The sequence below is a fragment of the Tupaia chinensis genome, unplaced genomic scaffold (assembly GCF_000334495.1).
Source record: "Tupaia chinensis unplaced genomic scaffold, TupChi_1.0 Scaffold000140_1, whole genome shotgun sequence".
NCBI lineage: Eukaryota > Metazoa > Chordata > Mammalia > Scandentia > Tupaiidae > Tupaia > Tupaia belangeri.
The window spans coordinates 3,122,599-3,148,422 of record NW_006159610.1 but is presented as its reverse complement, the minus strand read 5'-3'; the positions used below and the strand labels follow the sequence as shown (position 1 = coordinate 3,148,422).

Genomic DNA, 25,824 nt, shown 5'->3' with positions numbered 1-25,824 from the left:
TGGGATAAAGAGTGGTGAGGGGATATGAGGCCAAAGGTGTAAATCCCGGTCTAAGCCTGAAGGCCTGAGAACCAGGAGTTCCAATGTCTAAGGAAAGAAGAAGATAGATATCTCTTCCTTTTTTTGTTCTATTCAGATCCTCAGTGGATAAGATAATGCCCATCTACACTGGTGAGGGCAATTTTCTTTACTCAGTCTACTGATTTAAATGCTAGTCTTTTCTGAAGACCTTCACCAACACACCCAGTAATGTTTTAGGAGCTATATGGGAACCCTTAGCCCAGTCAAGATGACACATAAAATTAACCATCAGATATGACTGCAGGCATGGTTGCTGGTTGTTCTCATACTTATCTGTCTTAGTCCATTTCATGCTGCTGTATAATTACTAGAGACAGAGTAATTTATAAAGAAATTTATTTGGCTAATGGTTCTGGCAGTTAGAAAGGCCAAGATTAAGGGACCGTGTCTGGTGAGGGCCCTCTTGCTGTGTCATCCCATGGCTGAAGGTGGTAGGTGGAAGAACATACACAAGAAAGAACAAGAGGGTGCCCTAACTGCTTTTATAACAAATTCACTCCTGTGATAACAAACCCTCACATAATAAGGACAATAATCTATTCACAAGGGCGGAACCTTCATAACCTAATAATCTCTCTCTCCCTCCCTCTCTCTTTTCTGTTTTTGCCATAGGGCATGTGTGCTTGTGGGTGGGAGGGGGGAGCGGAAAAGGAAGAAGGAAAGTGAAAAATTGTCTCCCCCCCAGCCCAGGGTGATGGCCTTGCCATAATCTCTCCTCCTCTATTCTCCTCCCAGGACTTTGGGAATGTATGTACATGCACCTGGCATGATTTTCAAGCCGCCAGGTCTGGAACTTGAACTGCTGTCGACCATGTGGGAGTCTAGTGCTTTAACCACCTGCTGCCCCCCCAGTAATCACTTAATTATTCTTAAAACTGTTGCATTGGGGTGGGGTAAAGTGGGTTTCTTATAGGCAGCATATAGTTGGGTCCTTTTTTAAAAAAAATTCATTCAGTCAGTCTATGTCTTTTAAATTGGAAATTTAATCTGTTTACCTTCAGGGTTATTATAGATAAATATGAACTTAATCCTGTTGTTTTATTAGGTGTTTTCTGGTTGTCATGTGTATTGATTCTTCCTCTCTTATTATCTGTCTTTGTGGTTTGTATCTTTTATACTGATAAGCTTTGCTTCTTTTCTGTTTTTCATTGGTGTATCTAGTCTACCAATGAATTTCTTTGGTTTGTTTTGGTTTAGTTTTTTATACTGGTTCTTGTGTGTATTTTCATGTGTCTTTATAATGGTAGTTATTGCCCTTTGATTTGAGATGTAGGATTCCCTTAAGGATTTCTTATGAGGTTGGCCTTGTGGTAGTTAATTTCCTCAATTTTTGCATGTCTGAGAAAGTGCTAGATTCTCTTTCTATCCTGATGGATATGTTTGTTGGGTATAGTATTCTTGGTTGGCAGGGTTTTTTTTTTTTCCTTAAAATTTTGAATACTTCATTCCATTCTCTCTGGCTTACATAGTTTCTGCTGAGAAATATTGTATTAGTCTCATGTAAATTCCCTTATATATGACTTTTTTTTTTCTAAAACTTTAAAAAGTCTATTTTTGTTTAAGACCTCTTTAGGTTAAATCTGCTTGGGTATCATAAGCTTCTTCTATCTGGATGGTCTTCCAATACTTGGGAAACTTTCAGCTATTTTTTTTTTTTAAAAGCTTTCTGTCCGTATCTTGTCTCTTCTTGCACTGTAATGCTAAGAATGTTTGTTTACTTGAACCAACTATGGGCTGTCATAATCCTTTTCTATTCTTTTTTCCATTTTTTTTCTCTGACTTAAAGTTTCTATTTTAATTTTTTTTTTTTTGACAATCTTGGGATTCATTTCAAAGTATGAGACACTTCTACTTAATATAGTTTGCTGTTGAAATTAGAGAATTTAGTTCTTTTTAAATGACTTCTATCATTTAGATATTTTGTTATTTCACTGAATTATCTACCTGTATTTTCTGTATCTTACTGAGTTTCTTTAGGACCATTACTTTGAATGTCTTTCAGATCGTATAAGAATTTCATTTTCTTTGGGATCTATTACTAGACAATTATTTTGTCCTTTTGGAGGTGTCATGTTTCCTTGCTCTTTCATGTTTCCATGTCCCTATATTGATATCTGCACATCTGGTACTATTCACAAGGGCGGAACCTTCATAACCTAATAATCTCTCTCTCCCTCCCTCTCTCTTTTCTGTTTTTGCCATAGGGCATGTGTGCTTGTGGGTGGGAGGGGGGAGCGGAAAAGGAAGAAGGAAAGTGAAAAATTGTCTCCCCCCCAGCCCAGGGTGATGGCCTTGCCATAATCTCTCCTCCTCTATTCTCCTCCCAGGACTTTGGGAATGTATGTACATGCACCTGGCATGATTTTCAAGCCGCCAGGTCTGGAACTTGAACTGCTGTCGACCATGTGGGAGTCTAGCGCTTTAACCACCTGCTGCCCCCCCAGTAATCACTTAATTATTCTTAAAACTGTTGCATTGGGGTGGGGTAAAGTGGGTTTCTTATAGGCAGCATATAGTTGGGTCCTTTTTTAAAAAAAATTCATTCAGTCAGTCTATGTCTTTTAAATTGGAAATTTAATCTGTTTACCTTCAGGGTTATTATAGATAAATATGAACTTAATCCTGTTGTTTTATTAGGTGTTTTCTGGTTGTCATGTGTATTGATTCTTCCTCTCTTATTATCTGTCTTTGTGGTTTGTATCTTTTATACTGATAAGCTTTGCTTCTTTTCTGTTTTTCATTGGTGTATCTAGTCTACCAATGAATTTCTTTGGTTTGTTTTGGTTTAGTTTTTTATACTGGTTCTTGTGTGTATTTTCATGTGTCTTTATAATGGTAGTTATTGCCCTTTGATTTGAGATGTAGGATTCCCTTAAGGATTTCTTATGAGGTTGGCCTTGTGGTAGTTAATTTCCTCAATTTTTGCATGTCTGAGAAAGTGCTAGATTCTCTTTCTATCCTGATGGATATGTTTGTTGGGTATAGTATTCTTGGTTGGCAGGGTTTTTTTTTTTTCCTTAAAATTTTGAATACTTCATTCCATTCTCTCTGGCTTACATAGTTTCTGCTGAGAAATATTGTATTAGTCTCATGTAAATTCCCTTATATATGACTTTTTTTTTTCTAAAACTTTAAAAAGTCTATTTTTGTTTAAGACCTCTTTAGGTTAAATCTGCTTGGGTATCATAAGCTTCTTCTATCTGGATGGTCTTCCAATACTTGGGAAACTTTCAGCTATTTTTTTTTTTTAAAAGCTTTCTGTCCGTATCTTGTCTCTTCTTGCACTGTAATGCTAAGAATGTTTGTTTACTTGAACCAACTATGGGCTGTCATAATCCTTTTCTATTCTTTTTTCCATTTTTTTTCTCTGACTTAAAGTTTCTATTTTAATTTTTTTTTTTTTGACAATCTTGGGATTCATTTCAAAGTATGAGACACTTCTACTTAATATAGTTTGCTGTTGAAATTAGAGAATTTAGTTCTTTTTAAATGACTTCTATCATTTAGATATTTTGTTATTTCACTGAATTATCTACCTGTATTTTCTGTATCTTACTGAGTTTCTTTAGGACCATTACTTTGAATGTCTTTCAGATCGTATAAGAATTTCATTTTCTTTGGGATCTATTACTAGACAATTATTTTGTCCTTTTGGAGGTGTCATGTTTCCTTGCTCTTTCATGTTTCCATGTCCCTATATTGATATCTGCACATCTGGTAAAATAGTTTCTTTGTCTAATTATACATGTAATTTTGTTTTTGAGAGATTTTCATTGTAGGGCGCGTGCGCTCGCCAGACAGACAGAGAGAGACATAGAGACAGAAAGCGAGAAATCACCCCCCAGGGGGGATGGTCACGCCGCAATCCCTTCTCCTCCATTCTCCTCTCGGGATCTTGGGCATGCACGCACACGCGCCCGGCGTGAGTTTTAAGCCACCGGGTCCGGGACTCGAACCGCGGTCGACTATGTGGGAGTCCAGCGACATAGCCATTACGCTAACTGCTGGTTCCCATTATACATGTAATTTTTGAAGTGAAAGATATTTCCCTGAGGATGTGTCTTGTAGTCTCAATTATGTAGTGTTTTTGTGTTGGTTCTGAGAGGACACAGTAGTGTAGGCTCCATAGCTATAAACATTGTCAATTGTGTCTGTGCGTCCCTCTGTGTTTTATACTGTAAATGTTTGGGGTGATAGTGGTGCAACTTTGCTGGGTATAGAAATCAACAAGTGGGCTAGTTGGCCACAAATAGCGGTAGGGGCTGAGGCCCATGTGCTGAAGTTGCAGCAGGTTCAGGAAGGACCAGTGATGGCAGTTGACAGATTCTGGAGGGTTCCTGCAGGGCACCAAGGCCTGTGCACTGGAGCTATGGCAGATGCTGGGCTCAGTACTTGTCAGGAGCAGTGGCCAGCAGAGGCAGGAGGCTCTTTTATTAGTTCCCTTGTTTTTGTTTTTGTTTTGTTTTGTTTTGTTTGAGAGATTTTTGCTATAGGGCACGTATGCTCACCAGAGAGACAGAGAGACAGAAAGCGAGAAATCACCCCCAGGGGGGATGGCCACATCGCAATCTCTTCTCCTCCATTCTCCTCTTGGGATCTTGGAAACACATTCACACACGCCAGGAATGAGTTTAAGCCACCAGGTCTGGGACTCAAACTGCAGTTGACTACATGAGAGTCCAACGACATAGCCATTATGCCAATTGCTGGTCCCAATCAATTCCCTTGTTCTTAGGAGCAGTCTTCTAACTATGCTTGTCTGTCTATGTCCTACAGTATATGGTGCTGTGTGGGGTTTGGTACAAGGGTCACAACCCTACTGCTCAGTTCGCTGGGGTGGCAGCTTCAGCCGTCCTCATGGGCTTCATGGGATGTCAGTGGCTTCTCAGGGATGTGGATGCATGGAAGCTGTTGGTTCTCAGTGCAGGTTTTACTCTAGCAGTTACTCTATACAGGCATTAGTTTTAATTATGAAAAAGCTTGAAAACTGTACGCTTGAATTCTCATCCTGGCTCTGTGACAAGCAAAATTGGACAAGTCATTTATCCCTTCTAAGGTTCAGTCTTCTCATCTGTGAAGTGAAGGAGTTGAACTAGTTAATAACAAACAGTCCTTTCTGTCTTTGCTATTGTGGACATCTATGATGTTGACAGAAAAACGAAGAGGAGTCATATTTCAACAAGAAAATCAGGAATGAAAAAGCCTGTGGCATGGCTTTCTGGTGAGTTCTGTGGGAAGCACAAACTAATCAAGAGTTAGTGTTCAAGGAACTTATACCCAATTAAAGGTACAAAGAAAGAGGCAAATAAGGAGCCAGCAGTTGGCATGATGGTTAAGACACTAGACTTCCACAAGTCCCAGATCTGGCGGCTTACTTCCTCACTTTCACTGTCTCTCTCTCTGTGTCTCTCTCTAGTGAGTGTACATGTCCTATAGCAAATTAAAAAATAGAGGACCAGCAGATGGTGTAATGGTTAAGTTGCTGGACTCCCACAGTCAACTGCATTTCAAGTCCCAAACCTGGTAACTTAAAATTCACTCTGGGCATGTGTGCATGCATGCCCAGTAATCCTGAGAAGAGAATGGAGGAGAAGGCATTGTGACACGATCATCTCTCCTAAGGGGGGATTTCTTGCTTTCTGTCTCTCTAGTGAGCACACATGCTCTATAGCAAAAATCTCTCTAAAAGATAATTAAAAAATAATAATAAATTAAATAATCCTTTAAAAAAGGCAAATAAAATTGGAATATAAAATCATGCTAATGTTATTAGACTAAGAAGAGGGCAGAATAAACTCAAGTTTGGTTCTATCTATGGAAATGGTCTTCCCTCTCATCTTCTGATGAGTAACTGCCCAGGACCTTCTATGTTGCTAAAACCTAACCAATAGCTTATGAATCAAAGGCCAAATGGGTTTGATTGTCAGCTATCTGTTAATTGGTGTTTAATGATGTGGGGTTTTTTTTGGAGAGGTTTTTTCACTATAGGGCGTGTGCGCTCGCAGACAGAGAGAGACATAGAGACAGAAAGCGAGAAATCACCCCCCATGGGGGATGGTCATGCCGCAATCCCTTCTCCTCCATTCTCCTCTCGGGATCTTGGGCACGCACGCACATGCGCCCGGCGTGAGTTTTAAACCACTGGGTCTGGGACGCAAACCGTGATCAACTACATGGGAGTCCAGCGACATAGCCATTACGCTAACTGCTGGTTCCCTAATGATGTGGTTTTCTAGATTATAGAAACAAAACTGCTGATGTCGCAATACAATTTCCTAAGGCCTTAACAATTAAAACCATGTAAGATAATCAGAAAGGAATGACAAAAGTCAATAGCTGCTGCTTTAGGTATAAGAACAAATAGTAGGGACCAGCAGATGGCGTAATGGCTGCATTGCTGGACTCCCGTGTAGTTGACCACGGCTCAAGTCTCGGAGCTAATGGCTTAAACTCACGCCAGGCGCATGTGTGTGTGTGTGTGTGTGTGTGCCCAGGATCCCAAGAGTAGAATGTAGAAGGGATTGTGGTGTGGCTATCTCCCCCTGGAGGGGGGTGATTTCTCACTTTCTGTCTCTGTCTCTCTCTGTCTTTCTGGCGAGCGCATACCCACTATAGCAAAAACCTTTCAAAAAAAAAAAAAAAAATTTTTTATAACAAAAAACCTACAAAAAAAAAAAAAAAAAAAAAATAGAAACAAAAAACCTAACAGGAGCTTTGCCAGAATGGGGCAGGTAGATTTTGACTCCTCGGCAGCATGGATGGTTGACTCTCTGGTATGACTTAATAGGTTTCAAGTAAATCCCTCAAAGGCCTTCCACACTTAGGTGTGTACTTCTGAAATTCATGTAAGGAACTATATCACCATTTATTTAAACATTGGGGCCAGCAGGTAGTTAAGGCACTGGACTCGTGCATGGCCATAGTTTGAGTCCTGAACCTGGTGACTTGAAAATCAATTTAGGAGTGTGTGCGTGCATACCCAAAATCCCAGGAGGAGAATGGAAGAGAGGGGATTGCAGTGTGGCCATCTCCCCTGCGGGGGGGGTGATTTCTCATTTTCCCTCTCTCTGTCTTTCTCTCTCTCTGGTGAGTACATGCACCCTATAACAAAACAAAACAAAACAAAAGGAGGTACCTTCCTGGGTCCTCTTCCAGACCAAATGAAAGGTCAGGACTTCTCAGGATTCTGGAAATTTTAACAGAATCCCCGTGTGATTCTTATTCACATTAACAGTAAGGAATCAAGAGAGGCTAGGATTGGTTGGGAAGAAGGGAGAGTTGAATAGGACCTCTTTTTCAGTGTAGTCTTAGACTTAGATGGATAATTGATGAGGTCACCTGTCAAGTTCTAGTTTGGCAGGTAAAGCATGTGACGGGTAACCCAGAATAGACTCCTCATGGCCCACTTGCAGTGGTGCAGCAGTAGTACATTGCTCTGCAATGCTAGCGCCCTAGGTAAGATCAGGGTTCGGGTCCCAGGTTGACCTGTACACACCGGGGAGGCATACATGCCTGGGATCCTGACAGGCTGGGAAAGGCTTGGGAGGGTCACAGCATGAGATCCTGTTGAGGGTGCTTGCTTTCTCTCCCACTAGCCCTCTCTGCTCTCTCTTTCATGAGAGAAAGAAATAAACTAAAAGAATCATCATCATCCTAACTCAATCATCCTCATCAATGACACAATTAGTGGCAATTGTGCCTGAACCTTTGTTTTTGTTTTAGAGAGCTGCCACACAGTTTTTGTACTTTTGCTTATTCCTTGGGTGTTCTATTGAAATTTGGAGGAGACTTACTCGACATGATCAATCACTCCAAGTTACCCTGAGAGTACCCCACTTCCTTCAGTCACCTCAACTCCCCCTGTCCTTTATCAGCTCTGCCAACCTCTTTGAGGCTCGCAGATCCAACCAGGGCAGCATGATAAGCTTCATTTGTGTTTTCTCAGAGGCCCTCCAGATCCATGCGGGCTTATTTGCATCGGATTTCCTCATACCTCAGCTCTCTGGAGTAGAGAGTAACAGGAGGAAACTGTGGGTGACAGGCGGTGAGGAGGAAAACCCAAGATAAACTCTGTGATTCTTTTTAAGTAAGGTGGGGCCCAACTCCTGACCTCATCCCTTCCTCCTTCCGGGGTGATAATAACAGTAAAGGCAATACAGTAACGCCAGTCCCACTTCATGGGTCAAAGTGGACTGTGAGGAGAAGAAAGAGATGTCCCACCTCATCAGTAGCACAGATGACTTAATCAGTTCGTTCTTAGCACAAACTGTTATCAGTTGTCCTCCTGACACACGTAATTGAAGTTTGACCCTGTGATTCCTACTTTCTGATCAGGGTTCTGGCACTTCCCGACTGGACCTACCACTAGGGCATTTCTCACTGTCAGCTTCCTCATTCACAGAGAACGCAGTATTGTCCCACCCACCCCAAACGGTGCTCGAGAGACTGATATGAAAGCTCTGCGCAGCTCTGGTGCGAGTGCTGCCAAAGTGAGTGCACCTTGTGCAGATTAAAAATGCTGCATAAACCTAGGTGCTAGGATTACCCCAGGGGCATATTTCTGTGACTGCCACAGAACTGGCACTCTCAGACTTGTAGGATGCATTCCCGACACTGCAGACTTTGACATTTTTTCCCTCTTCTTAGGGAACATGAAATTTATTGTGGTATAGGAAAATGGTGTGTTCTCTTCTTCAGACTTGGTGAAGGACTCCCTCATGGCCGACTATGGTTCAAGTCCCGGACCTGGTGACTTGCTTTTTCACTTTCTCTCTCTCGCTCTATCCCTCTCCGGTCAAATTAAAAGAAAGAAAGAAAGAAATGAATAAATAAGTAAATTTGAATAAAATACTTCTTTAAAAAAAGCTAAGTATAGACAAGATGGGATGGGGAACAGGAGACAGGATGGATAGAAAGCAAAATTGGAGGATCTGAGCATAGAGTGGTAAGTCTTTCTGTATCACAACTTATTTGTAAGTATCTTTAAGTCCTATTTGGAACAAGATAAAGTATAAATAAATAGCTAAAGTTAATACACTGCATGTTGGGGATTGCGGGACATTATTAGATACTTTTTCCAAATCAAATCTAATAAAACAAAATCAAAAAGAAAAGAGAAAGATCTGAAGTACAGCCGACAATACTAGAAAAATAAGTTTCAAGATGGCCAGTAGTACACGGTAATGTCTTTGTCTTGACTGATATGCACTGTATTCATGCTAGGAAAAGCCACGTTGTACACTGTAAAGATGCATAGTGATTAAATATAAATAATTTTTTTAATTAAAAAAAAGAAAAGACTAGTAGATGGGCCAGCCCAGTAATCTAGTCGTTAAAGGACCTGGATCCTACATGGGCAATTGTGGTTCAAATCTTGGTCCTGGTATCTGGAAAAATAAGCTAGTCATGTGTATATGTGCGCCCCAAATCCCAAAAGGATGGAGAAATGGAGGAGAATGGATTGTGGTGTGATCATGCCCCATTGGGGAATACTTCCTCTCTGTCTCTCTCTCTCTCTCCATATCTCTCTGGCCAGCACACAAGCCCTCTGGCAATTGAAAAACAAACAAACAAAAAAAACTAATAGAGCTTATTAAAGCAAATCCATCCCAATTAACACAAGTGGTGACACCACATGAAGAGAGCCAAGCATCAGAGGTTAACCCTTAAGAGTTAATGTTAGCCCTTAATGTAGACAGTATCTACTTTAAGAACTGTAAAAGAAGAAATAATAAAAAAGAGTAGAGCAAAGCTGTGAAGGGCTGAGAGGTTAAGGGGTGTCATAGACCAGGGGGTATTAATGCAAAGATGCAACTTTAGACAAGCCCAAGCATGGGAATCCCAATAAAACACACACACACACACACACACACACACACACACACACATAAAGAAGGACAGAGAAAACAAATCTTAGAGAACTGACCTGTAAGAGATGAAAATACAGAACAACAGTAGAAAATGTCCACACTGTCACATCTATTATTGAGAGGAAACATTATAGAAAATGTCCTGATGTAGGGACCATCAGATGGCATAATGGTTACATCACTGGACTCCCACATAGTCGCCTGGGATTTGAATCCTGGACTCAGCGACTTAAAACTCTTGTTGGGTGAGTGTGCATGCATGCCCAAAATCCTGAAAAGAGAATGAAGGAGAAGGGACTGCAGTGTGGCTATCCCCCCGGGGGTGAGTACTCACTTTTTATCTCTCTGTCTCTGTCTCTTTGGGGTGAGTACTCACTTTTTATTTCTCTGTCTCTGTCTCTTTGGTGAGTGCACATGTCCTATAGCAAAAAAATATAAATAAGTAAAAATTTAAAAATTAAAAAAAAAACCTATCCAAAAAAAAAGAAAAGAAAATGGCCTTATGTGAACTACCTTCTCAAGAAGTATCCACACATTTCAGGGAATGATAAATAATGAAAATTACTGCTATTTACTGAGCTCTTACATGCTTCAGACATTGAGTTAAGCGTTTACACATATTTAATCTTCATAGCTACCCCTTGGTGAGAGCACTGTTAACTTTATTTTGTCAAAGAGGACACTGAAGATGGCAGAAGTTGGGAAACATGCCTAGGTAAGAGGTAGAACAAGATTTAAACTCACCTTTGGTCTATGCCATGCCCTTAATCCATGTCATCGGGCAGTGAGAAATCTGGATATTGAGTGAGGAGACATGAGCATGCATCCTGATCTGCTACTGATTAACTCTACTGCTTTGGGCCTCGTGTCCCTTACCTAAAAACTGACCAAGTCTGGGACCAGCAGTTAGCGTAATGGCTATGTCGCTGGACTCCCATGTAGTCGACCATGTTTCGTGTCCCGGACCCGGTGGCTTAAAACTCATGCCAGATGCGTGTGCGTGTGTGCCCAAGATCCCGAGAGGAGAATGGAGGAGGAGGGATTGCGGCGTGGCCATCCCCCCAGGAGGTGATATCTCACATTCTGTCTCTCTGTCTCTGTCTGGCAAGTGCACGTACCCTACAGCATAAACCTCTCCAAAAAAAAAAAACACTGACAAGTCCATCCTAGAGAAGTTACAAAGGGCTGTTTCAGGCCCTAAACGCTGAGTTTTTTAAAATCAGTAGTCTATGGTTTACAAGAGACATTTAAGTCACAAGGCACATACACAATAATAGCAAATTGTACTCATGGGCAAATTTTAAAAATAGGGGTTGCCATCATGGTAGCAGATGAAATTATTTATGAAATAAGAAGAGAAAACTGAGATACAATCAAGGTAGTGCCTAGAACAGTGAAGACCTAGTAATGAAACTGAGTGCATGGATAACAAATGTGTAACAGGAAAATACATACAGCAGGAACTAGCAGAAATGCAAGAAATGCAGATCAATCTGTATGTCTGTGTATCTGTCCATTGAAAGAAGTGTAGTCAGGCCGGCAGGTGGCATGGTGGTTAAAGGCACTGGATTCCCGCATGGCTGACCACCGCTCGAGTCCCGGACCTGGTGCTTGCTTGCTTTCTCACTTTCCCTCTCTCTTTCTCACTCTGGCCCTCTCTGGTCAAATTAAATAAATAAATAAAGTTAAATAAAATATAAAGAAAGGAAGAACTGTAGTTAAAGACTATGTCAAGACTTGGAAAATGTAACTGGTCAAGAAACAGAAAAAGAGGTCAGGAGGTGGTGGTGCAGTGGTAACAGCCGGATCAATTTGGGAAAGGTCCTGGGTTCATGTCCTGAGACCTCCCTGAGCACACACACACACGTACGTGATCCAGGATGGTGAGACTGGGGGCAAATTGTGTGAGGACCCTGTGGAGGATACCTCTCTTTCACTCTCTCTCCGTATCCCTCTCTCATGTAAACTCTCCAGAGAGACACAAGGAGAGAGAAGGAAGGTGAGAAAGCACTCCCCGTCAGGGGGGATGACCATACTGCAATCCCTTCTCCAACTTCCTGTTAGGATTCACGTGCTCAGTGTGTTTTTCAATCGGCCAGGCCCAGGACTTGAACTGTGCAGTTGACCATGTGGGATCCAGCTGCCTTAACAACCACACCACCTGACTGGAGGAAATATCATTTATTTTTAAAAATTAAAGATAAAAGAAACGAACAAAACAAACCAGAAACAAAAAGAGTACTGGTAAGAAATTTCAGGAGAGAAATGGGAATGCCTAATAAAATGGAAGGGCAAAGAACAAATGGAAAAATGAAACTGAAAGGTCCAAGTATTAGCATGATACATTGCGTGAAGCTACACACAAGACAGAATAATACACTGAAGCAAGTAAGTGGGAAGAAAAATCTGTCTTGCTCTCGAACATAAATGGTATGTAGCTATTATCAAAGGGTGGAAAGTTTATATATATCACAATATCCCAACCACGTGTAATACTCTTGAAAGAAACTGAGAACAGTTAGAAAGTGCTGAACTCTTTCAAAAAATTTCGAATATGTCCTTATATAATTTCTGAGTTGGAGACAAGTTGCTGCATATAACAAAAGCATTTTTAAATGCAAATTAAATGCTCGCTATCCTAAGTAAAGAATTGTTATAAATACATTTGACAGTATCCAAGTCTTGTGTAATGAGAAGATAGTTTATAGACAAGGAAAAACAGACACAAAGTCACGTGAATAAATGCACATCTTTCGTGGCTTAATGAATGCAAATGAACATTTGTTAAGGTTTCATTACATGCCTATAAGACTAGAAAGAAACCAAAATGATAAAACCCAATGTTGACAGGCTTTCAATGGTACCAAGTTCGGTGCTGGAGGGATGGAAATGAAAAATAATAAATCCCTACCCTCGTGGACTCCAGTAATAAAGAGGGCCAAGTCTAATGTAGTGGATGGTTCGTAAGCATAATCATAAGCATTTAAAGGAATCCTTGAGATTTATTGGTTAGTTAATTGATTAGTGTGTTAGTACAAGGACTATGTCCATACAGAGGAAAGGTAGCTAGAATATAGTATCCAGCACCCAGGGCCTGATACGTAGCTGTTCCTCACTAAACATGTGTTGAATGAATGAGATGTGCAGATGGAATTATAGCAAAAAAGTAACACGCAAATCTTGTCTTATGTACTCTGATGATGCTCTATACAAAGATCTATATATTCACTTCAAAAGCTCAAAAGGGATTTTTCAATGATATAAGTAGAACATACATCTTCTTTCTGTCAAGGTGCTTAGATTCATAATATTAAAATTTAAAAAAATCATACACACATATGATACACATACCCATAACACCACCAGTGTGTTCCAACCCTGTGTGTGCAAGGTACTCCATTCTGTTTGGAGGCTTATGGTTCTAGACTTGGGAATCTAGACCAGCTGTTTTCACATCTGGCTGCAATTAGGCTCTCTCCTGAAGAGCTTTAAGCAGCCCCGGTGCCCAGGCCCACTGGTTTGTTTGGCATGACCTCCAGAGAGCACTCATTCTAGAGTTCAGCTAGGCCACCAAGGCCGCGGAGGCAGCAAGACATTCACACACCTTTGCTCTTCCTTACAGAAATGGGCTCAGTCATCTTTATGAATCAGCCTTTATGCTATCTTCATGAAGTCCTGATACAAAATGTTCTTCCAATGTTCTTTTCAAAAAGTACTTGGGGTGATCCAATAGCCCAGTGATTAATGGAATTGGATTCCATATTGGCCAGCTGGGGTTGGAATCCCAGCTCCAGTGGCTTGAGGAACATGCCAGATAGGGTGTGTGTGTGTGTGCCAACATCCCAACAGGATGGAGAAATGGAGGAGAAGGGATCATGATGCGACCATACCCTACTGGGGGTTGCTTTGTCTCTCTCTCTGTCTCCCTGTCTCTGGAGACCTCATATACCTTCTGGCAATTAAAAAAAGTACCTGAACTGTGTAGGGCATAGTGACAACTACACTCTAGATGCTGGGGTTTCCCCCACCCCCCCCATTAACAACTGTCCAGAGCAGGCAGGCAGGGAGGAGAATGCTACTGGAGGTTGTTTTATCAGGCTGTTCTCACCTCATTGGGAAGGAGATTGGGTAGGCACTGCTGGGCCATCTCGCAGAGGCCACAGAGGTCCTCCAGGAGTGAGAAGGGCCTTGGCCAGAGAGCTTGCCTTGGTAATGAACTCCCAACCTATTTTGTTCAGGTGATAAGAAGGAGCCTGAAGAGGGACCAGCAGTTAGCTTAATGGCTATGTCGCTGGACTCCCATGTCGTCAACTGCAGTTCACGTCCCGGACCCAGTGGCTTAAAACTCAGGCCGGAAGCATGTGCATGCATGCCCAAGATCCCGAGAGGAGAATGGAGGAGAAGGGATTGCGGCATGACCATCCCCTCTGGGGGGCGATTTCTCGCTTTCTGTCTCTCTGTCTCTCTGTCTGTCTGGCAAGCGCATGTGCCCTATAGCAAAAACCTATTTTAAAAAAAAAAAAAAAAAAAGGAGCCTGAAGATAGAGATCTGGGATTGTGTGTGTTTCTGACACAGAGGAACCTGACAACCCAGATCGCAGGCTGTGCAGCTTTTGACAATGGGAAACACTGTCAAACGTCGCTGGGGAACACATGATGGAGACTGCGTTTGAAAGTGAAAGTGCAGTGATCTGGGACCTGGGGAGGGTTCCCTGGGGCTGGAGTGGAGAATATCACCCACTAGGCATGTTTGCTGAGCTCTGTGCTGCGTCCACATTGTTTTCCAGTGCCCGACGACCTCTCCAGGACTGGGGTTGGGTCTGGTAGCCTTTCCCCTGTCCACAGTGTGACAGAGCTCATGGCTATCTGCCTCAGAGCTTGGCAGGATCTCGCTGCACCTAAGACAAGCAGGGCTGTGTGTTGTCTCTAAAGTGAATGAGGACTTGGGATCAACGTCCCCAATTGGGCCAGAGGGTCTTGTAGGTAACTACATCCTTTCCCTTCCTCCAGGCTGCCCATTCTCCAGGGAGGGACCTTTGCTTTTGTGGCACCCTCTTTGGCCATGCTGTCCCTTCCTGCCTGGAAGTGTCCTGAGTGGACATTCAATGCCAGCCGGGTGAATACCAGCTCCCCCGAATTCATCGAAGAATGGCAGATGAGGATCCGAGAGGTAACGGGGCAAGGGAGGTAGGGCTGGTGGAGTGGAGAGGGAACACGACAGGGCTCCAAGTCAGCTCATTTGTTCAGCATTCATTATCCAACTCTGGCCAGCAGAGCCCGGGCATCCCAATACTTCAGTAAGAAGACCGACAAGGTTCCTGCGCTCATGGAACTGTCATCCTTGTAGTGTGTGTGTGTGGCGAGCAGGGTGGAAAGGAGACAGAGAATTACTCCAGCAAGTAAATGGATAAAGAAATTTTCAGGGAGTCAGAGTAGAATAAAGACAACAAAACAACATGGTAAGCAAGAGAGGGATGGGAGCTGGGGGTGAGAGGTGGAAAGGATAGAGGGTGAAATAGGTTTTCTTGGAAACCCTCTTGCCTATTTCAAGGAGGAAGAGCTCAAGCATTTCTCCAGCCAGAACTGGGTGGTAGAGAGTTTTATATTCAATGATTAAAAATAATGAGTTGAATACTCATCAGGAGCCAAGCATTGTGCCAAATATGGGGACTACAGAGGACAGGGACTCACATGATGGTGGTGCTGCACCTGTGGCTACTGCTGTGGGTCGTGGCAACAGACCATGGTACTGAGCTCTTAGAGTTTGAGCACTCTACTACCAGGCTTCCCGGATGCACACGCGCCATATTGGCCAACATCCACAGGAGGCTCACATGAATGGAAAAGCCAACACGCAGGATCAGGGCTCAGCACCATTCTGTAGGTGGAAACTGCCTGCTTATTCCACCCACTTTGGGCGGTTGTGCTCCTGGGCTTTTCCATCATGAATCTGACCTCTGCTGAGTTCCACTGTATCACAGGGAAAAGAAACTGGGGGCCTCGTAGCAGGCTCTGAAATCTGGCCGTGTTCCAGGTCGGCTTACTTAGGTGGTAGAGAAGGAAGTCAGCACACTGGGGATTCTTGGCAGAGAGTTCAGCCATGCCTCCAGGGATGGTAGACTTGATAGCTTCACGACTCCAAGATCCTCATCTGAAGTGGGGGGCAGGTAAGGGCAGCTCAGGGGTGGGGTGCAGTTGTAGACGCTACTGCATGAGAGAGCGAGGGTGCCCTAGACCTTTAGGAAGCCCAACAATCTATTTTGCAGACACAGGTCTATATAGACAGGCCCCGAGCTGTGCTGGAACCAGCTTCTCTGGATCAGGGGCAGCATTACAGAAACACAATATGGTGGCAGGGCTCCACACAATGTAGTTCGCTCAGGCATGAATACCACCTCATGGAACAGTACCAACTCCCTCAAGCTCATTAAAACTGGACCAGGGACATTTCTGAGCACAGGGTCCAGTGCAGAACAGTTCCCTGACCTCCCTGGAAGCCAAGCTAACAAGTCCTAGACTAGCCAGGGCCCAGCTCGCAACCCACCCTGACCCATGTTCAGCGTCATCATAGCCTCATTGCTGCACCAATTGTCACTCCTTTGTATGTGAAATACAACGGAAGATGACAAGCAGAGGAGATGACAACAGTGGGATTCCTATTCCTACCTATATTTGACCAGTGAGAGGGAACAGAATCAACAAACCCACTTGGTGCCTAACAATACTACTCTCTGTTTGATAATATTGCTCTACTTTGATTTTTTCCCCCTTCCTTCCAAAGTTTGAACTGGTATTGTTCAAAGTAAAATTTTAATTTAAGTTTAGCAACCATACAGAAAAGAACACAATGAATTTCTTCAAACTGAACTTACACACGTAACCTGGTCAAGAAACAGAGCATTCCCAACACCCAGAAGCCACATCAGTCCTCCTTCCGGTCACTCCTCCCATGGGGGAACCACTATCCTAACTGCTAACGTCACAGATTAGTTTTGCCTATTTGTGGACTTGAATTTGTAATTATACAGTACATCCTCATTTGTGTCTGATTTTTTTTTTCATTTGATATTACCTTGGCAAGATTCTCCCATATTACTATGGATAGTGGTAGATTATTCCTTCTCTTTGTTGAATAATGGTCCATTTGTAGATGTTTAGCAATTCACTGATCTATTCTTTGTTATCCAAACTGTGTGTTTAAGGGTGGTTTCCAGTTATTCAGTATTGTAAATAGTGCTGCTACAAACATTTGGCCATCCTTCCCCAAAGGTGGAGACATGTGGGTACTTTCAGTCAGTACATCCTATGAGCGGGCTCAGAGGATGCACATACCCAGCTTTAGTAGGTGCCACCGAATGCATTTCCCAGGTTGATGCGTGTGGGCTCCGATGATCTCACATTCTCAGAATACTTTCTACCTTTTTCATTTTAGACATTCTGACAGTAAACTTGTATGACGCGTTAAATGATTTAGGGCTCACTATAATTGTCCCTCCTCAACTTGAAGTTCTACTTGATCTCCCAGGGTTATTTTATTTTAATTTTTGGTTTGTTCTTTTCTTTTCTCTTTTTTTTCTTTCTTTTCTCTTTCTTTCTTTCTTTCTTTTTTCTTTATCTCTTTTTTATTTTCAGAGATTTTGCTATAGGGCATGTGCACACGTAGGAGAGAGAGAGAGAGAGACAGACAGACAGAAAGTGAGAAATCACCCTCCAGGAGATGGGCATGCTACAATCCCTTCTCCGTCTTCCTCTCAGGATTTTGGGCATGCACGCCTATGTGCCTGGTGTGAGTTTTAAGGCACCAGGTCTGGTCGACTGTGAGAGTCCAGCGACGCAACCATTACACTGCCTGCTGGTTCCTTGCTCTTTTCTATGCTTACCACATTGACCGGTCACTGAGTTGAATATCCTGGTAGACTTTGTTAGATAGACTCATCTTCATGATATTCGTTCCATTCAGAATCATGTCAGTAACCTACAAATTTCTTGCTAGACCATGACATCTTAATCTAACAGAAATTCAAGTTCATGGTCAACAGACCATGTCCTAATGCCTGCGTTACATTAGGAATTGGCCACGTTCACAACATGCACTCCTCATGTCCCTTCACGGTAGCCTAGTACATCCTGGGTCCAGTTTTGTTTTTTTTTTTTTTTGAGAGATTTTCACTGTAGGGCGCGTGCGCTCGCCAGACAGACAGAGAGAGACATAGAGACAGAAAGCGAGAAATCACCCCCCATGGGGGATGGTCACGCCACAATCCCTTCTCCTCCATTCTCCTCTCGGGATCTTGGGCACGCACGCACATGCGCCCGGCGTGAGTTTTAAGCCACCGGGTCCGGGACACGAACCGTGGTCGACTACGTGGGAGTCCAGCGACATAGCCATTACGCTAACTGCTGGTTCCCCTGGGTCCAGTTTTGTTAAGATACCAGCAGTTCATGGTTTCCGGTTTGGTAGACCAACTCTGATGCCAGCGCCCTTCATCCCAAACTGAAGATATACTTGGGAATATTGCTAAGAAATAATTTTATTCCCAGAATCTTTTCCATATAAAGGGCAAAAGTAGTGCCATTCAGCAGAGTAATCTGTCTGGCGGGTCCAGTTTTTTCTGCAATCATCTTTCACTTTCCCCACTGGGAGCCCTTCTTAGCCCTCTCCCTTGCTCCTGTCAGGAGTTTGAGTCCTTCTCTGCTCTCTTTCAAATAGTGGGTGGCAAAAGCAACAGTGAAACGCGCTTCACGTGTCCTTCCTCAAGGTACTTTTAAATGATTTAGTGACTATATTGCAGCTGAATCCTTTCCACTGGATAAGAGGCATCTTGAAAATACCAGACTTTCCAGTCTGGCCCATAAGTACCATCAGAATTCCAGCAGGGGAAATGAAATAGGTTTACATATTCCTACCTTAGGGAATGCAGCCAAATCCCTAGTCCCAGGACAAGGGGGCTTTCTTACGTCTTCATTTCTCAGCCTGTCCCTTAGAAACTGCCTCACTGGCAATACCCACTCGTGCCCCTTATGCCATCATGAGATAGTGTTTTCCTACTGTGGGAAACCTGCCCTTTGTTCTTCTGTCACCAACATTTTGTTGCTTCAAGCACACATTCCAATTTTTCGAAAGTATTACTGCTTTGGGACCAGCAGATGGCATAATGGTTACGTCACTGGACTCCCATGTAGTCAACTACAGTTCAAATCCTGGAGCCAGTGGCTTAAAATTCACACTGGGCACATGTGCATGTGTGCCCAAGAACCTGAAAGAAGAACAGAGGACAAGGGATTATGATATGGGCATCTCCCCTTGGGGGTGACTTCTCACTTTCTGTATCTCTGTCTCTATGGTGAGTGCATGCACCCTATAGCAAAAATCTCTAAAAAAGTTTGCGGCTTTGGGAAAATGATCTGCAATGTGAAAAGATCTTTGATACTGCGTTTCTTGGTCCATTCCTGCCTATTGGCGCTGTGGAATGTGACCCTCAAGCTGCTGCTGTGTAGATTGATCTCGAACTGGTGGGCAGTCTGGGTTACCAGTCTTTTCATAGTAGCCTGAGCCAGAGCTTTACTTGCAGAAGAGGCAAAGCTCAAGCCAGAAACACTGTCAATACCAGTTTTTGTTTTTTTTTAAAAAAAAAAAAAAAAAAACCCTCCCATTTCCCATGCTCTGTGGTATGTGCAGTGTAGACGGCTTTCCAGCTCCGTGATGGGCTGCGTACCCTCGAAGCACATCCTCCCACAAAGCCATAGGAGCCCATTGCCGTTGGCAAGCTGGACCATCTTGGGTAACACATATGAGTTCGGCTGGAGGGGAGGACTGTGAGTCACACGTACATGGCTTGTGGCCCACAGTGTCATCTGTGGACTCCAGTGACTCCGTTCAAAGACATACTTCTTTCCTTTTTTTAAGACATAGGGACAACATGAATGATCAGTATTTGAGACTTGATGATAAAGTCCTATCTTATGAAAGGGGGAAAATTTAAGTAGAGCGGACAAGGATTCACTTGCCAGTTCAGTTAGTCTGTTGGCTACAGACCAGCAATCTGTATAATGATATCGGGGATAATGGTGGATATTTACATATACACAGTCACCACATCACAAATAACTCGGTCCGCTGGCCTGATGTAGACTTTCCTTGCTTTTGTCAAGAGCCTTCTGTTGGCTGGGTGGAATGTTAGCCCATGCTTTCCCAGCTAATTGAATAGCACCTTCAGTAAGCTAACCAGGCATCTGAATTCAAAGAGTCAAACAATGGGGCCCAAGCTTCTGTTGCTGGAGTTAGACTGAGCTGCCTGCCCTAGGGGACAAGGACTGTCATTTGTTTGGGGATCCTTTGCACATCTCCTGCGTGGCTCTTTTCTTTTTCTGAACATAACTATTTCCTTTTAATCAGCAAATTTTGTTAATCAGGCCAGTCCTTATTGTAATGTCTTTCTGACATTGCTCAAAACATAATGGGTGAGGGTGGGGGTAAGTCCTGCAGGTGGCATGATGGTTAAAGGTACTGGATTCCCACATGGCCGACCGTGGTTCAAGTCCTGGACCTGGTGGTTTGCTTCCCCACTCTCCTTTTCTCTCTCTCTCTCTGATCAAATTAAGTAATAATAATAATAATAATAATAATAAATAGAAATAAATACTTCTTTTTTAAAAATAAAAGAGTTACTTGGTGCCATTCCATAGCGGTCTAATCCCAAGCAATGACCAAGAGCAGACTGTTTATGGCCTTTCAAGGGACAGTGATTGAGTAGCTGGCACAGACCACACCTTCCCCCAAAGCCCTGTGGCAGTGCTGAACACCAGGCATGTGCCAGGTCAGTCCTCATCAATACAGTCTCCATCGCTGACACTGTCCACAGAGCAGGAGCACGCACGTGGAAGTCCAGCGACATCACCATTATGCCATCTGCCAATCCCTTTTCTCTATTTTTAAAAACAGCCCTCTTTGGCTCAGCCACTGCAGCATGGCAGTAATGTGAGTGCTCTCCAGGGCTGGAGGCCACTTGGTTAACCACAGGCTTGGATCCCAGGGTTGCCTGAGAAACCCCCCGGGTGTGCGGGTGGGAATCTCGGATCTTGAGGAGCTAGAGGGCTGGGGCAGAGGGAGGATCACAGCGTGATGGGACTTTGGTGCTTCTCTTTCTCAGTCTCATGTACATGCGTAAGCTCTATCATAAAAACAAAACAAAACAACCAAAAAACTAACGTTTTACATGTGCCTGTGTGACATATAGTCCAAAAGTACATCAGGTGCAGGTGGACCCAATAATCTCCTCAAGTTCCTGAGCTTGTCTCAGAGTAGGCCCAGAGTTAACAGGGCTTTTCAGTCTTGAAAGAACTGCTCCATGTAGCTCCAGACCACATAGAGCGAAGACCTTTCCTTGTCAGGCTAAAGGGCCCTGGGGTTTGCCAGGCTGATGGCCAAGCTCAGAACGCCATGTGGTGAAACACTCTTCAAATCAGGATGTCCTTCTTTAGCGAAGCCTGTTCATATCAGAGCATCGATAGAGTGAATCACAGATGAATCACAGCACACATGTGTTTTGTGGTTTCTATGTTTTTTTTGGGTTTTATTGCTCTCCGCCAGGAAGCCTACACTTGGCTTTGGTCAATTCAAATGAAAGCTAAGCATTTGCTCTGCTAGGTACCAGCAGCAGCGTTGCCCTATATTGAGCCCTATTGAGAACTAGAATTCTTTATGCAAAAATCTGTAGCTTTCATACTGTCTGAGAAGAAAGGCCTGATGAATTGATTCATCCTTACTCTGACCTACGAACTTCTGCCGGTCACATCCTTCCTGTGTTCTAATGTGGGGTCTGTCTCCAACATCGCAATGTCACAATGCACAAACTTCACTGCATTTGGAAGCAGTTATGTTGTGTTTTGAGGACGCTAGGCAAACATTATGGGGAAAAAGGTCTCTGGCACCTAGACAACATTAAGAATTAGAGTGAACATTTATGAATACGGGTCAAGATGTGCCCACACCGAGCATCTGATTCCAAGCGACAGCAGCATCCATATTTTCTTTCATATAGTTACTGTTTGTTTTTGTGCTTGTAATACATGGAGTTTTCTAAAGCTGGAGTCAGTAAACTATGGCTCTTGGGCCAAATCCAGACTGTTTTCTTTCTACCCATGAACCAAGAATTGTTTTTAAAAGGTTGTTTGGAAAAAAAAAAAAAAAAGAATATGTGACAGGAACGACTTGTAGCTTGAAAACTCTAAAATATTGCTACCTGGAGGGGCAGCAGGTGGCATGGTGGTTAAGGTGTTGGATTCCCACATGGCTGACTGTGATTAAGTCCTGGACCTGGTGACTTGAAAAATCATGGATGTGTGTGTGTTTATGTCCAAAATCCTAAGAGGAAAACGTAGAATAGATTTGTGGCATGACCATCCCTGACAGAGGGTCATTTCTGACTTCGCCTTTCTCTGTCTCTGTCGGGCACACGCGGTCTATGGCAAACCCTGAAATATATATATGTGTGTGTGTATATGTGTGTGTTTAATTTACTATCTGGCCTTTTACCAGATTTTTTTTTTTTTTTTCTGTTTCCTGCTCTAGAACACAGGGTCTAGGGTAGGGGCTCCTCTTGCCAAGGCCCAAGGTGATTTTGCCCCCAGGTGTCTAACACATTGAGTCACAAACACGAAGTCTGGTCTGTGGTTGTTTAGCTCCCTCTGCTGGTCAGATGTGTTTCACCAGTGCTGTAAAGAAGAGAAAGTTCTTACAAATTTCTTGATTTTATGAATTGATTGATTGACTTAAATCGCGGTGTCAGCCTGTTGGAATGGGGAGTAGAGACTCCATGTTTCACAAGTTATATGCACACCACAAGACTGGTGACACTGGTGGTCAGCAGACCGATCGTACATCACAATACTAGCCACGGATGGAAGTAGCACATTTTTTTTTGGAATGTTACTACACATTGGAGTGCAAGAAATACCAGAGAGGGAAAAGTGAACACATTCTCTGTTCTGAGGAAATGATGGTAGCAGAAAAAGTAGAAAACTGTGAGGAACGATGGCAAGTTTGCCTTTGGGTTTGGGGTTAGCCTGCAAACAGTGAGACTAAGGCAAACTTAACTTTCCAACATTAGGGTAGTTTGAGCTAATATTGTTTCCGCTGACATTACCAGTGTGTGACAATGCTGGCTGAACTGTATTTCCAAATGTATAATTGAGCTCAAAACCAAGGGAAAACACCACTTTCTAGAAACAAAAATGAGGATAATAGCCAGATTCATAGGCTTATAATGGAGAGAAGAGGAGTCAGATCCACATATGGGATCAAAGGCTAGAAGCTCGGCTTTTTAAATATAGTTTTCTCATTATAGGAAAACAACTTTTTTTTTTTTTGAGCGTTTTTTTCGCTATAGAGCACGTGCTCTCGCCAGACAGACAGGGAGAAACATAGAGACAGAAAGCGAGAAATCATCCCCCAGGGGGGATGGTCACGCCGCAATCCCTTCTCCTCCATTCTCCTCTTGGGATCTTGGGCACACACGCACACGCGCCCAGCGTGAGTTTTAAGCCACCGGGTCTGGGACGCAAACCGCAGTCGACTACGTGGGAGTCCAGCAACATAGCCATTACGCTAACTGCTGGTTCCCAGGAAAACAACTTTTGAAAAAGAATTATTTTTATGTATTATTGTTATTATTATTATTATTTAATTTGACCAGAGAGAGAGAGAGAGTGAGTGAGAAAACAAGCCATTAGGTCCAGGGCTTGAACTATGGTTGCCAATGTGGGAGTCCAGCACTCTAACCACCATGAAATCCTCTGGCCCTTAGAAGCTTGAGGTTTTTTTTTTTTGGAGAGGTTTTTGCTATAGAAGCGTGCGCTCGCCAGACAGACAGAGAGAGACATAGAGACAGAAAGTGAGAAATCCCCCCCCCAGGGGGGATGGCCACGCCGCACTCCCTTCTCCTCCATTCTCCTCTCGGGATCTTGAGCACGCACGCACACGCGCCCGGCGTGAGTTTTAAGCCACCGGGTCCGGGACTCGAACCGCGGTCGACTACATGGGAGTCCAGCGACATAGCCATTACGTTAACTGCTGGTCCCAGAAGCTTGAGTTTTAATGATTATCCAGAATCCTGAAAGGGCATCTCTTTCAGTGAATGGGAACCTGTAATAACTCTACTGCCATTCCAGGGAATTAACAAGGATGCTTTTTATTCTGTCGGGGAGTCTGTGGGAAGTGGTGGAACATAGATTTGCATGAGAAATAAAAACTCCAACTCTACATTACATGTGATCATGGTAAAAAGATCCTCAAGTTCAGAAATGAAAGCAAAAAAAAACAAAGATTATTTTGATGAAAAATACTTGTGATCCTCAGTAAAAGAAAATGTAAAATATTTCTTTAGGAATATTTCTACATTCTAAAGTAAAAATCTCACAGGAAAAAAAGAAAACAATTCCCCTGTACAAGACTCTCACAGGAAAAAAAGAAAACAATTCCCCTGAAGAGGAGCTCATAGATAAATTTCATCATTTCACACAGGAAATAATGTATAATGAGAGAGACCCAACAGAAACAAGAGCTAATAGAACATTTTGGAAAAGGATATCAAATTAATATGCTCAAATGAAATAAAAGCGAGAAGTAGTGGAAATTATAATCCAAAAAATTAAATACAATCATTTTCCTTTTAAAAATGCATTTAATGAGTCAAGCAGCATTTAGCTAAAGAGATAATAATGAACTGAAAGACTCTGTAAGGAAATAACCTGGAATATAAAACAGAGAGATAAAGAAGATGGGAAATGTGTAATAAAGGATAAGAAATGAGGGTCTAGGGGCCAACATGTGGCATGGTGGTTAAAGAGCTGGATGGGTCTAGGGGCCAGCATGTGGCATGGTGGTTAAAGAGCTGGATTAGCATGTGGCTAACCATGGTTCGAGTCCTGAAACTGGTGGCTTGAAAATCATGCTTAACACATGTGCACATGTGCCCGAAATCCCGAGAGGAAAAGGGATTGTGGCATGGCCATCTCCCATGGGGGGATATGTCTCACTTTCCCTCTCACTGTCACTCTCTGGAGAGTGCTAGTACCCTATGGCAAAAACCTTAAACAAGAAAATGAGGATCTAGAATAAGTCCATCTTGTAGCTAATAAGAATCCCTGAAAGGCATAATAGAGAAAATTGAAAAATGGCAGTATTACAAGAGATATAATGACTGATTATTTTAGAATAGATGAATAAGATATGAAAACTCAAATTCAAAAAAAGCACATTACATCTCAAGTAGAATAAATAAAAGTAGACCCACAAGCAGACACCTCATTCTGAAACTACAATATCAGTTACAAAGAAAAATTCTAAACGATTGGGAATTTATTCCTGTGAACTCAATTCTGTTCCATTGGTCCACATGTCTGTTCCTGTGCCAATACCATGCTGTTTTGATTACCACAGCTTTGTGAGTGAGATGCCGCCCACTCCATTCTTCTTTTGTAGAATTGCTTTGGCAATGCGGGGTCTTTTATTATTCCAGATGAATTTTATGATTGTCTTTTCTAAATCTGTGAAGAATGTGTCTGGTACTTGGATTGGCATTGCATTAAATAGGTAAATTAATTTGGGTAGAATTGCCATTTTGGTTATATTAATTCTTCCAATCCAGGAACATGGGATGTCCTTGCACTTTTTTGTGTCATTTTCAATTTCTTTTTTTAGCTTCTCCTAGTTTTCCTTGTGGAGGTCTTTAACTTCTTTGGTTAGATTTATCTCTAAGTATCTTATACTTTTTGTGGCTATGGTAAATGGAACAACTTTTTTCAGTTCTATCTCCATCTGCCTGTTGTTTGTATATAGAAACGCTATAGACTTCTGTATATTAATTTTGTATCC

General features: G+C 42.7%; 1 protein-coding gene across 1 annotated transcript in view; it reads left to right on the top strand.

Annotated features, from left to right (window-relative positions):
- The window catches only part of LOC102501193 (solute carrier family 23 member 1), a 60,320-nt gene that overhangs the window by 16,961 nt on the left and 17,535 nt on the right, over nucleotides 1-25,824 (top strand). The window contains exon 4 of the mRNA XM_006145007.1: nucleotides 14,961-15,120. Within this exon, the coding sequence (XP_006145069.1) occupies nucleotides 14,961-15,120 (160 nt within the window). The remainder of the gene's footprint in view (nucleotides 1-14,960; nucleotides 15,121-25,824) is intronic.